At 43.4% G+C, this 13560-nt stretch overlaps 1 protein-coding gene and 1 pseudogene across 2 annotated transcripts in view; both read right to left on the reverse strand.

Annotated features, from left to right (window-relative positions):
• LOC144616503 (immunoglobulin heavy variable 3-74 pseudogene) overlaps positions 1-13560 on the reverse strand; it is an 80017-nt pseudogene that overhangs the window by 23727 nt on the left and 42730 nt on the right. The window lies entirely within an intron of this gene.
• Positions 7181-9700, reverse strand: LOC144616605 (disintegrin and metalloproteinase domain-containing protein 21-like). Its single transcript, XM_078447740.2, has one exon. It carries the CDS (start codon positions 9604-9606, stop codon positions 7381-7383), a length of 2226 nt encoding a protein of 741 aa, XP_078303866.1. The 5' UTR covers positions 9607-9700; the 3' UTR covers positions 7181-7380.

Consider the following 13560-nt stretch of genomic DNA (forward strand, 5'->3'; position numbering starts at 1 on the left):
AGTCCGTTCTGCTAGTCTTCTGGAAGTTTTCTGGGTTATTTAGGCAGATGTGGGTGGAATCTAAGCGATCAGCGTGATAAGGTGTTCTCCTAAGCCTCCATCTTCCCCTCTCTCCCCAAATAGGAATATTTTTAATAGAAATTGAAAGTAAAAATGAAGTTTTGTCTCTTGCCCCCCAAACGCAGGCTATCAGACAGCCAGCGAGGCATCTGAATGCCCTTGGTGTGGTTCAGATCCTTCTTGGGAAATACCACCTCAGAGGAGATGTAGCACCATGAGGGATGATCTTGAGAACCTTTGACAGGAGCCAGCACTGCCCAGAATGCACACAGCAAGAGGGACACACTTAGGGTGACCTGGCCCTCTGCCAGCCTCATGCCTCTGCTCAGGGACATCTGCCAGGGAGAATGGATAAATGGAGGATCGTCAGCAAAGCCAGATCTAGACCATCTGGCAGAACAGAGGGCTGTGCTGAGCAGTCAGCACCTTACACCTGGGGGCCACCTGTGGGGTTAGGTAACAGTTACAGGGTGTGGCATTGGGTGACCCTGCACATCAGTTTAGCTGGGGCACATGTGGCAGAGGCAGGCAGGCCCTGTCCAAGCATGCTCACATGGACATAGTAGGGACTTGGACCCAGAGACATGGCTCTATTCAACACATTCCATCTTTCCCTTAGCTACTTGAATACAGAATATACGATTTTAACACCCTGAACTTCTCTACCACTTCCATGTTCTGTGGTACTGCTGGTTCACTTTCTATGGATGACTACTTTTCCTCATTATGGAGACCACTGCTTCCTACTTCCTTGGCATGTGGAGGTAGACATCAATTTTGCCTTTGTACGTGTTGAAAAACATTGCTTTGTAATTTTACATGTCTTATTCTGGTTGGCTATTAGTTTGCAAGCCATTTGATCCTTTTGGTTGTTACTTTGAAGCTTCCTCTGAGTTTACTGAGGAAACATTTCCCAGTATTCTGTGTCATGACTGGTGAAGTGTAAGGTTGCATTTTAGTATTTTCTTATGCCAGCTGGTGAGAACAGAAAGTACTGGTGACCACGTGTGAGCTCCAGGATTTTTTCCCTCTAATCCTTTATTGTGATTCTTTCCCGGCTTCTGGCAGTCTCCTCCTATGCATGTGGGGTTCCCTCCTCAGCTGGAGACACAAAGGGGCTGTCTGCTGGTGCCCAACTTGAGAGGAAGAGTGAATGTCCCCACTAGTTTTAAAATGCCCGCCTTCCTTTTACACAAAAACCAGATAGGGATACCATAACACACCTAAAAACTACATGGGCAAAAATCTCCTTGACCTTGGTCTTGGAAATGATGTTTCGGATATGACTCCAAATGCACAGTCAATGAAGACAGAAATCAGTGAGTGAGAACACATCAAACTAAAAATCTTCTGCTTAGGAAAAGACACATTCACCAAAGGAAAAGACATTTTACAGGGATGGAAAAAAATTGTAAAACGTGTGATATGAGGTTCATATCCAAAATTTAAAAAAAGCTTATTTTGCTGAATATTATAACAAGCAACCCAATTTTTAAAAAATGGGGGAGTAGAGGACTTGAAAGGGCATGTTTCCAAAGTCCATGTACAAACGTCCAGCAAGTGCATTAAAAGGTGCTCAACATCACTCATCACCAGAGACATGCAAATCAAAGCCACAATCCCATGACACTTCACACCTGTTATTATGGCTGTTACCATCAGACAAGAGATAACAAATGCTTGTGAGCATGTGGAAATAAGCAAACCTGGTACACTGTCCCTAGGAATGTAAACTGGTGAGGTTACTACTGAAAGCAGTATGGAGAATTCTCAAAAAATTAGTAACAAAAGTATGGTTGTACCCAGCGATCCCATTTCTGAGTGATATATACAGGGGATGAAGGCACTACATCAGAGATATGTGCACCCCATGTTCATTGCAGTCTTATTCTCCATAGCTGAGGCACTAAAGAGACCTAACTGCTCATCAAGGGATTAATAGATAAAGAAGATGTGAGATTAGATAGATGGATGGATGGATACAGAGATAGATAGATAGATAGATAGATAGATAGATAGATAGATAGATAGATAGATAGATTTCATCCATATAAAAGTTAATCGTGCCATTTGTGACTACATGGATGAAGCTTGAAGACATTATGCTAAGTTAAATTAGTCACACAGAGAAAGACACATTCTGTATAATCACACTTACATGTGGAGTCTAGAAACATCAATTTCCCAGAAACAGAGTGTGCAATGGTAGGTTCCAGGGACTGAGGGGCAGGGAAAATGGGGGGGGGGGGGGGCATTGCTCAGTGTGTCCAAACTTCCAGTTAGAAGATAGACAAAAAGCTTCCATGGGTCTAATGTATAGTAAGATGACAATAATTAATATACATATTGTATATTGAAAGTTGCTTTATGTTCTTACCATAATTAGCTGAAGAATGTATTGACTAACTTCAACTTGGTAAACATTTCACATTATATACATGTATCAAGGCATCACATTGTACACCTTAAACTTACATAGTGTTGTATGTCGATTGTATCTCAATAAATCTGGGGCCAAAAAAAAAAGGTATTCCTAGAAGACATTCCTATACACATTTGGCTAGTAATAATTTATGCATGGACATGACTGCAAATCATACAATATGTGATATTAACCCTAAAGATGTTTATGCACAGAGAAGATTTCATACAAGTGTGCATGTGTCTGTGTTGGTGGGAATAATTTCATGTGATTCTGTACACTCATAGAAACAACAGCCATAACAACAGGTGTTAGGACACTGGTGCTAAGTAGAGATCGTGGCGTTTTTGAAGAAAATTAAAGACATTATGGCCAGGGGATAGATCATGAGCAATTTGGGATGTAAAACAAAACAAAACAAAACAAAACAAAACAAAACAAAACAAAACAAAAGAAAACAAAACAAAACAAAACAAAACAAAAAAAGAAGGGTGAACACTTTTCCTTATTGTGATTGGAACATAACATAAGGTCTGTGTTTTCTTTCCACATCTCACAGCTTTTGTACTCCATTTCCCATATGAATGGCTTCCTTTGTGCTTAGTTGATATTTTGCAGTGACACATTTTCATTTGCTTCTTTGTTCCTTTGTGCACATTCTTTAGATAGATCCTTTGGGTTTACCATGCCCTTATACAAAACACTCTAAAGCCGTAACAGTCTATTGTCAACTGATAACTACTTAAATTCAATCCCACGGACAAGTACACTTTATCGGCTCCACACCACTCCCCACTCTACTGATGTCACAGGCCACATCTGTATGTATTGTGTACCCATGAGCATTGATTTATAGTCACACTTGATGCTTTTGTCTTTTGAATCTCACAAAAGAATTGGAAGTGTAGTAGAGGGGTAATGTCAGCCTCATAGCAGCCTAAGATGTCCCTGTGTTGTCTCTCACACCCCTCCAAAACTTGGCATCCATCCACAAACAAATGTGCATTTTTGGGCCCTGTGGGATCCAGCTCCATATGTCAAAGAACCCCTGAATAGTCTTCCCTACACATGCATAGGTGAACATACCTGAGTGTGGCTTTGGACTCTACAGTGACCCCTGAACCTGCTCCACCTTTCTTGTCTGTGGTCTCCGAGGTTCTGGGAAACAGTCTTAGTTGATCACACATGGACTGGAGTCTTTGTGGAAGTCCAACTTTCCAAAGAGAGTGAAAACTCTAACTTTAAATGGTATCTTCATTCCCCCCATCCTTGTGCATTGTAGCATTATTTACAAGAACCAAAACACCCTATGTGTCCGCAGACAGAAGAATGGGTAAAAAGAAGTGTGGCCTGTATGTACAGTGGAATTCTATGATTCGTCCATAAGAAAGAATGAAAATTTGCCCTTTGCGACAACATGGGTGGATCCTGAGGGCATCAGGATAAGTGAAGTAAGTCAGACATGTGGGAAATCAAATAGGTATGTCCTGGTGTAGGACATTACAGGGAACACATTGCAAAGCAGAACACTGCTTTCTGGCTTTGCTGAAAACAGCAGGCAATGCTTTGCTTGTGTGGTTAATGTGTATCTAGGAGTTACTAACTTCCCTTATCTCATTAACGAATATCTAGGGAGCACTCATCACCCTTATCTAGTTCATATAGACCTAGGGGACACTCGCTTTGCTTATTGATTTAATGTAAATCTAGGGGACACTCAGTTCCCTTATGTAGTTAACGTAAGTCTAGTGGGAACACTAAAGTTCACTTATTTAGTTAATATTGATCTAGTGCAGCTAGTTAATATAAATCTAGGGGGCACTGCACTGATTTAGTTGAAATAAATGTAGGGGAACTCACTGTGATTATCTAGTTAATGTAAATCTAGGGGGCACTCAGTTCCCTTATGTAGTTAATGTAAATCTAGGGATCATTCACTTATCCAGTAAATTTTTATGTAGTGGGCACTCATTTAACTCACCTAGTTAATGTGAGTTGATGGGGCACTCGTTTCACTTATCTAGTTAATGTAAATCTAGGGGGCACTCATTTCCTTTTCTTGTTAATGAAAATCTATGGGACACATTAGGTAAGCACACTTTGCTTATCTAATTAATGTATATCTAGGGCGCATTCAATTTGCTTATCTAGTTAATGTCAGCATAGGGGGAACTCACTTTAATTATCCGGTTAATGTATGTTTAGGGGGCACTCACTTTGCTTATCTAGTAAATGCAAATCTCGGGGGCAAGCTCCCCTTTCCATATCTAGTTAATGTCAATCTAGGGGACACATTCACTTTGTTATGTAGTGAATGTAAATCTAGGGGGCAAGCTACACTTCGCCTAGATAGTTAATGTAAATCTAGGGAAACCTCACTTTGCTTATCCAGTATATGTACATCTATGGGCACTCTCTTCCTTACCTAGTTAATATAATTCTAGGGGCACTCACCTCACTTACCTCCTTCATGTATATATAGGGGGCACTCCCTTCCCTTAAGGAGTTAATGTATATGTAGGTGGCACTCACTTCACTTTTGTAGTTAATATAAATCTAGGGGGCAGGTTAAACTTTGCTTATCTAGTTATGTAAATCTAGAGGTCACTAACTTCACTTATCTAGTTATTCATCTAGGGGGCACTCATTTTGCTTCTCTTGTTAACATACATCTAGAGGGCCGTCACTTTGCCAGTCTAGTTAATGGGTATCTAGGGGGTACTCCACTTTGCTTATTTAGTTAATGTATATCTAGGGGGCACTCAGTTTATGGAGTTAATGTATATGTAGGGGGCAAGCTACACTTCACTTACCTAAGTAACATAAATCTAAGGGCACTCACCTTGCTTATACAGTTAATGTAAATTTAGGGGACACTCACTTAGCTTATCTAGTTAATGTAAATCTAGGGGGCACACTACACTTTACTTATTTAGTCAATATAAATCTAATGGGCACCTGCTTAGCTTATCTGATTTGTGTATATCTGAGGGGGCACTCACTTTATCTAGTTAGTAAATCTAGGGGGCACACTACAGTTCACTTATCTAGTTAATATTACTCTAGGGGGCACTCAATTTGCTTAGCTCATTAATGTCAGTTTAGGGGGCCCTCACTTCTCTGATCTAGTTAATGTGTATCTAAGGGGACCTCTGTGCACACACAATGAACTTTTGTTTCTTTCCCCTGTTAAACCAGGTTCTGTGAACTTAGTTCTTGGTCCACAAGAACATTTGGTGGAGAATTTCTTCCTCCCCTTCACTTTTCTAGGCTCTAGGTTCAGCCACATTCTGCTTGTCAGCTCAGACCCAGCACTATACTTGAAGCCCACATCGCTGTGTGCTGGTGTGTAGACTCCCATCAATTAGTGGGTGTGGCCTGTGGGTGCTAGATCCTCCACAGGACCCATTCTTACTTTATCCTGAAGGTAAACTCACGTTTCCAGCACAGGTATGGTGTTAACTGAATAGGTCTGCATCTGTAACACGTGTGTCCAAACAGGCAGAAGGGCTGATGTTACTCCACAGTTCACTTAGCATCCTTCTGTAGTTTACTGAGCAGGTGGCCGGGGCACCTGTTTGGCCCTCCTTCCCAAACATTCCTGGACGCATTCTTGCTGGGAACATGCAGTGTGGCTGCATGGGAATTTCAGGAGGTGCTGGGAAAGTATGATTACCTGGTTGCCCTGGAACGTGGAGAATATGTGTACACATGGCAGTCTAATACTTTGTGTAACCATGTGTCTTTGAGACAAAGTGCATGCATGGGGACACATTGGTACGACTTACAAGAGTATCTGCACCAACAAGGATTCTAGGTATGAACTGAAGTGAAAATCCTGTTATGTGCTTCATGTGTTTTACATCTATTGGTGAATTATGGGATACATTCTTATTCCAAAGTAATTTCTGAAACAGTTACTGTTTAGTTCTGAAAATTTCCTAATCAATTACTATTAAAAAGTTGTATATTTTCAATCCAGAAGAAAATAAACAGACTTTAATATCACTATTATGATTTGAAATGTATGCTAGACAACTGTAAAAATAGTAAAAAATATTTAGAAAAAGGGTCCCTAACTTTCCACAGGCTCAACTCTGCAGGACTTCTAGGAGGTTCTTGGGAGAACCAAAGTGGAAATCCTAGGCAGACCCTCATCTAAGGATGAACTCACTGAAAAATAGAGAAAAGAAGGAGAAAAGGGGTTCATATTCATCGGGCTCCCTCAGAATGCCAGAGACATCCATAGGCACTTGTGCCGACCTTTCTGATTCATTTCACTGGGGGCTACTTTCAGCCTCATAGTCTCAGTCTCCCACATTCGGAAATTTGCTCTCCAGGGAGGCACAGCTTGCACTGGCTGGGATCGAATCCATGTCCCTTTCCCTGACAGCCCACAGACACCCCAGTGTGGGACAGGCAGTATGGGTGGGTGGGAGCCCTCCATCACCCTGAACCCATATTGGGACCAGGAAATGAGAGATTACCTGAAGAATGAGACAAAGCTCAGTGTGCAAGAGCACAGTTTTGGAGAAAATTCATGAATTTGCCCCTCAAGGAGCTTGTGGCAACTTCTCTTATTTCTGGAACCAGAAACCTCTGCCCAAGACACAGCTGCTGACTCAGGTCTTCTGCACAGAGTCTTAGGCACCGTTTGGGCTCTTACAGGCTTACACAAATACATAGAGGCCACAAGCATGCAGTTTTCAAGTTTTATTTCAGAGTTCTGCTCAGTGACGCATCAGAGACCTGGTGTCAGGTCCATGATGTGCCTGTGGACCCCTGTGTCTCCCGCAGACCCCCGGAAACGTGGATGTTAGCTGTGCCGCCTCATTACTGTATTTTCACAGATGAGCCACGTGGATTGTCTATAGTTGTTTAGGGGTCTGGAGGCTGAATTATGCATTGTCTTGATCAACAGTCTCTTCCGTAACCTTCTGTCTGTTGATAGTTCTGACGTTTCCGGCAACACCAAAGAGGAATGCAGCAATTAAGACATAGATTCTAGCAAAGATCACTCTGAGATACACCACGGATTCACGACTTTGCCTGACTGACCGCATTCTTCTTGGAGGGGGTCCACTGTCTGTGCTCCCACCAGTGCCTCGTTCAGTGCACCGTGGAGGATCCCAGCCTACGTGGCAATGGCAGTTCCTGTTATTGTTGCATATCCCTCTGTGACTGCATTTCTCCGGGATACAGTCATAGTTCAGCTGAGCCACACTGCCATTGCAGTAGGTATCCTGACAGAACTTTCCAGGAGCACAGGGGGTACCAGTTCTCACATGACCAATATCGGTTGTTCCTGTGCTATGATGCGAATCCAGCCCAAAACACCAGAACCCTGAGATCTCAGACTGATGAAATCCGACATGCTCTTGCAGCTGAGGGAGATGCGTGACGTTACTACACTGCAGCCTTCCACACTGCATGTCTGTGGGGGAACAGGGTTTAGATTTGAATACCCCTGGGTCTCTTCTGCAGTGCCCATATCGGCTGCCTTTTTGATTTATGGTATAGCAGACATTTTCACCCTTCACAGCATTTCTGCCAAAGATTTCTTGGCAGTGCATAGTGCGGTCAGTGCAGTTTCCATGATAGCAGTAGCCCTCTTCAGTGCACGGGGTTCCATCTTGCATATAGAAGTCATCAGGGCACTCCACGGACACCCCACGGCAGTATTCTGGAAGATCACATATATTTTGGATGGGCCTGCAGAGTGTCCCAGCATCGGAATAGGTGCAGTTTGTACAGCATCTGCCTGTATTACATTTGCTGCCAGGGGTTAGAATGCAATCAGTCGTACAGCAGGGATTGTTGTAGCACTGCTTGAAGGAGCCACAGTCACACTGCTCACCTGGCTCCTCTACATAGTTTCCACAACGATCGTGAGTCAGGCTTTTATTGAAATAGGAAAGTCCTGAGTCAAATATGCACTCACAAAAATTATTCACCACTACATGCTGCATATGAATGAAGGAACAGTTACTGAACGAATCTGTCATAACAGGGTATTGATTCATAATGCAGGTAGACCTCCTCTGGCATGCACAAAACTGATTGTCATAAAAAATACCAATAGATAATGCAATTTTTTGGGCTACTAACACAGACAACAATAAAAAATGTCTGCCTAGAGAAGCAAGCGAGATGATGGATTTTGATCCGCATACCGCGTATGGGGCTGGCTGAAACTGAAGTTCATGTGGTGCATCTTTGTTCATAAGTAAAGCTGTATGTGGTTTAAAAGCAACAAATAAGTGTCTCTGAAAGTAGATATGAATCGGACTCCCTGGCACCCGAAAATTGTTCAAGACAACTGGATCTTCCAGATTATAAATGACCATGGAGGAAATATAGTGCCTTACATCAATCCCTTGAAGCATTGAGTCAGTCAAACTAACAAGCCTTATGAGGAATCGGGCACATTTTGACACGTTGTTGAACACACTATACATTGTTTTGGAACCGAGAACAAGTCCTTTCAAAATCCCATGATGGGATGAATACAACTTACTAGAGATCCTGGGGACTGCACTGATATTTGCTTGAGAGAACAGGGGGTTCCTATCCTCCTCATATCCCAGGTTATAAGTAGGTCCCGTTGCATTGGTGTCTGCCACTATCTGAGAAACAACGTGTTCAAACCGTTGGGAATGGCTGAGGGGTCTGATTTCATAGGCAAGGTCATCCAACTTCATGATACCTTCAAGGCCCCCATAGCACGTGTCCATGGTGACCATGGAAAGAGGAATCTCCTCCAGGTAGCCGAGGTAGTAACAGTCTGGAGGGATGAAGGGGTAGTCCATCTGCAAGGCTCCCTGATCATCCTGAGTCATCATCAGCAAATGTCTGGACCAAAAGAGTTTCTTGTGCCTCATGTGGATAACATGGCTCTTGCCCCCAAAATGCAGGCTATAGGACAGCCAGCCAGGCATCTGAACGCCCTTGCCGTGGTGCAACTCCTTCTTGGGAATTACCACCTCAGAAGAGATGTAGCGCCATGAGGGACGACCTTGAGAACCTTGGACAGGAGCCAGCAATGCCCAGAGCGCAAACAGCAAGAGGGGTGCCCTCAGGGTGACCTGGTCCTCTGCCAGCCTCATGCCCCTGCTCAGGGACATCTGCCAGTGAGAATGGATAAATGGAGGATCCTCAGCAAAACCAGGTCTAGACCATCAGACAGAACAGAGGGCTGTACCAGGTGGCCAGCACCCTACACCTCGGGGCCACCTGTGGGGTTAGGTAACAGTCACAGGGTGTGGCATTGGGTGACCCCGCTCATCAGTTCACCTGGGGTGGATGTGGGAGAGTCAGGTGGGCCATGGTCAACAGTGCTCACATGGACATGGGTAGGGACTTGGACCCAGAAACACGGCTCTAATCAACACATTCCATCTTTTCTCCTTCTACTTGGATACGGGATATGCAATTATAACACACTGAACTTCTCTACCAATTCCATGTCCTGTGGTACTGCTGGGTCACTTTCTCTGGATGACTGCTTTTCCTCATTATGGAGACCAATGCTTCCTACTTCCATGGGATATGGAGGTAGACTGTCAATTTTACCTTTGTACGTATTGAAAAACATCGCTTTGTAATGTTACATGTCTTTTTCTGGTTGGCTATTAGTTTGCAAGCCATTTGATCCTTTTGGTTGTTGCTTTGAAGCTTCCTCTGAGTTTACTGAGGAAACATTTCCCAGTATTCTGTGTCATGATTGGTGAAGTGCAAGGTTGTATTTTAGTATTTTCTTATGCCATCTGGTGAGAACAGAAAGTACTGCTGAACATGTGTGAGCCCCAGGTGATTTCCCCTCTAATCCCTTATTGTGGTTCTTTCCTGGCCTCTGGCAGTCTTCTCCCATGCCTGTGAGTTTCTCTCCTCAGGTGGAGATAGATGCAGGGGAGTTGAGGTTACTTTGGCAGCTTGCACCATGGAGGCTGCACATGATCGAAAATGGTATCCACCATGGAACTCCCTTGTTTAAGTACCGTCTAGTCCTTTAAAACCCCCTGAGTTGGGTAGAAACCCTCAGAGTTGGCTTTTGGAGAAGAGTCTGCCTTTTCTCTGGGTGGCTGGCCTCCTAAATAAAGCTCAACTTCTTTTCCCACCAAAACTAAAACTTTGAACATTGACCTTTCCAGAAATACTCAGCTGAATTTGGGATTTGATAACAATAAAATGGAGAGTGGAATGGCAGTTGTCTGGGGCTGGCAGGGTGGGGCAATGAGGAGTAGATCTCAAGGGCTATGATTTTCTGTTATGCAAGATGATTAGGTTCTAGAGGGGTCTCCACAACATTACCCCTGTAATTAACAGTACTGTACTGTACGGTTCAAATTTTGTGAAGAGTGTTGGTCTCATGTTCAGTGAGATCCTAACACAAAACACAAGTGGAAGACACGAATTTTGCTTCTCACATGACAGTATGCTGAACTGCATGGACACACTCTCTACTGATAATGTGAAAATAATTTAAAAACATTTACATAGTTTGAATACTAACCCTGAGGATATGTCATTTACAAATATCTTCTTCCATTCCATAGGTTGCCTTTTACTTTTGTTGATTTTTTCCCTCACTGTGCAGAAGCGTGCTATTTTGAGGTAGTCCCAATAGTTCATATATGTATGTATTTAATTTTCTTGTTTTATTTTTAATTTAAATTCAAGTCTTCAGTCTTTGAGCTCCACATTTACGGGAAGTTGTCTTGTCATGATTAACTTTATGGGTTATCTTGACTGAGTCATGGGTGCCCAGATTCACCACTGTTTCTGTGGATGTCTGTGATGTGTTTCCAGAAGGGAGTGGCATTTCCTTCCATGGTTTCTGTCTGGGCATCACCCATTCCATTAAGGTTGTGAATAGAATCTGATGCAGAGGGAGGAAGAATTCCCTCATTTTTACTTCCCATGTGCTTGTTTGAACTGGAACAGTGGTCCCCTCTGGCCCTTGTTATGAGAGTTATACCATCAGATCTCTACGTTCTGAGACTAGACCCTAGTTCAGAATCAGACCTATTACACCACTGGTTTTCCTGGGTCTCCAGCTTGTGACAGTAGATCATGGGTCTTCCCAACCTCTTTAGTCATGGAAACCAATGTGCTTTGGGTTCTGTTCCTCAGCAGAATCCAGACTAATACATGGGGATGATTTATCTCTTGTTTAGAGGAATTGAATAAAGCTGTAGCTCATTTAACGTCCTGAGTAGCAAGTGCCAGGAGGGAAGTCTCACGTTGTTTGATTGGGACAAGGGCTGGGTGAAGTTAATGGGGAGCTGTGGGATCCTGTGGTCCTGGCTGCACAGGGAGTGCATCTGGGACTCCTCTAATGGTTCAGCTGTTGTGCCTCAGGAAATCTGTAATTCACTCATGTTGAGGGACAGGAGTAAGCAATGGAAACATCTGTGTCTTTTGTGCATGTTAGTGCAGTGTTCCTATGACAACAGGTATCTAATTCAGCGAGTTAATAGGTACGCACAGAATCCTGTGTCCAGAGAGGCTCCCTGGGGAAGCTGCTGTGTGGATAGGAAGCCCCAGACCCTGACAGGAAACCTGCCTGTAACCTCCATCTGCACCTGCTCCTGGCAACACAACGCAGAATTGTGCATAGTGTGCGCCCCCTGGTGGTGCTGATCCCCTCCTGCAGGGAGGTTTGCGTGTGGGCTCCCAGTGATGTCCCCTCACCCAGTCTCTTGCACAGTAATATGTGGCCATGTCTTCGGCCCTCAGGTTCATCTGCAGATACAGCGTGTTCTTGGCATTGTCTCTGGAGATGGTGAATCGGCCCTTCACGGAATCTGCGTAGTATGTGCCACTTCCATCAGTATCAATCCATCAGACCCACTGCAGCCCCTTCCCTGGAGCCTGGCGGACCCCGTTCATGCTGGAACTACTGAAGGTGAATCCAGAGGCTACAACGGTGAGTCTCAGGGACCCCACAGGCTGCACCAGGTCTCCCCCAGACTCCACCAGCTGCACGTCACACTGGCCACCTGCAGACGCAAGACATCTTGGTGAGGAAACCGTCACACATCTACTGGTCTCACTCATATCCACTCACATACTCAGTGTCTCTCGTTCACCATGAATTACCTTTTAAAAAAGCAACAAGGAAAACCAAGCCAAGCACATACTCCATGGTGAGGTGTCTGTGTTCTGTTCTGATCACAGAATGGGAACACCTGGGACCCCTGGAGCTGGGGCTCCTCTCCCAGCTGCACGGTCGGGCTGGGCTGGTTTTATCAGCACACAGAGCGCCCTATTTGCATGTCCTCTTACATATATATCACACTGCAGACTTAGATTTGATTCTTTCAAAGTGAATGGCAGGTTTAGGGATGCACTTATACATTAGTTTGTGTGGATGGTGCTGTGACAATATGAATGATTCTAATCAGTGAGCACAGGTATGTTTGCGGAACTCGTGCATTTTTACATGTCTTTCATCAACCAAGGTCATTTTTGCTCTACAATTATTTTACATAATTTATGAAGTTTAATCCCAAGTACTTTATTCTGTGCCATTTTCAGTTGTATAATTTTGTTATTTGTTTTGCATATATTTCCATGCTGGTGTGTAGAATCATAGGTGGTTTATTTTTATTCATTTTCTTTGTTCATTGTGCTCATTGTGCATCCTGCACTTTTCCTCATTTTAAAAAACTGGTTCTAATATTTTTTCTGGTATCTCTAGGGTTTTGTTATGTTTAAGATCATGTCATCTGCAAACAAATAATTTTCCTTCCTCCTTACTGAGTTAAATGTCTTTTATTTCTTCTTATTGCCAAAGTTTGTGGGTACTTCTTCCAGTTGTAGGAGAAGAATGCCTTTCCCTTCTTTTCTTCTGGGTTTTCACCAGGTGTAAGGATTCAATTGACCTAAGACTGATCTAAAGCAAATAATAAATTTAATTTTGCAAGTGCCTGGGCTTGCTAATAATATGACACCCAGAGAATGAACAAAGCAGGTGGCACTTGTGACTTTCAGACAGCGAAATATTGGATTTGTCAAGAGTCAAGGCAAAGGTGTGGTTTTCGGGTATTTAATTCGTCAACAAATAACTAGGTTTG

This window comes from Panthera onca, chromosome B3, assembly GCF_046562875.1.
Source record: "Panthera onca isolate mPanOnc1 chromosome B3, mPanOnc1 haplotype 2, whole genome shotgun sequence".
NCBI classification, from domain to species: Eukaryota; Metazoa; Chordata; class Mammalia; order Carnivora; family Felidae; genus Panthera; species Panthera onca.

Excerpts from the sequence above, each read along its gene's own strand:
- LOC144616605 (XM_078447740.2), bottom strand. The coding sequence starts at position 9,606 with ATGTCCCTGAGCAGGGGCATGAGGCTGGCAGAGGACCAGGTCACCCTG.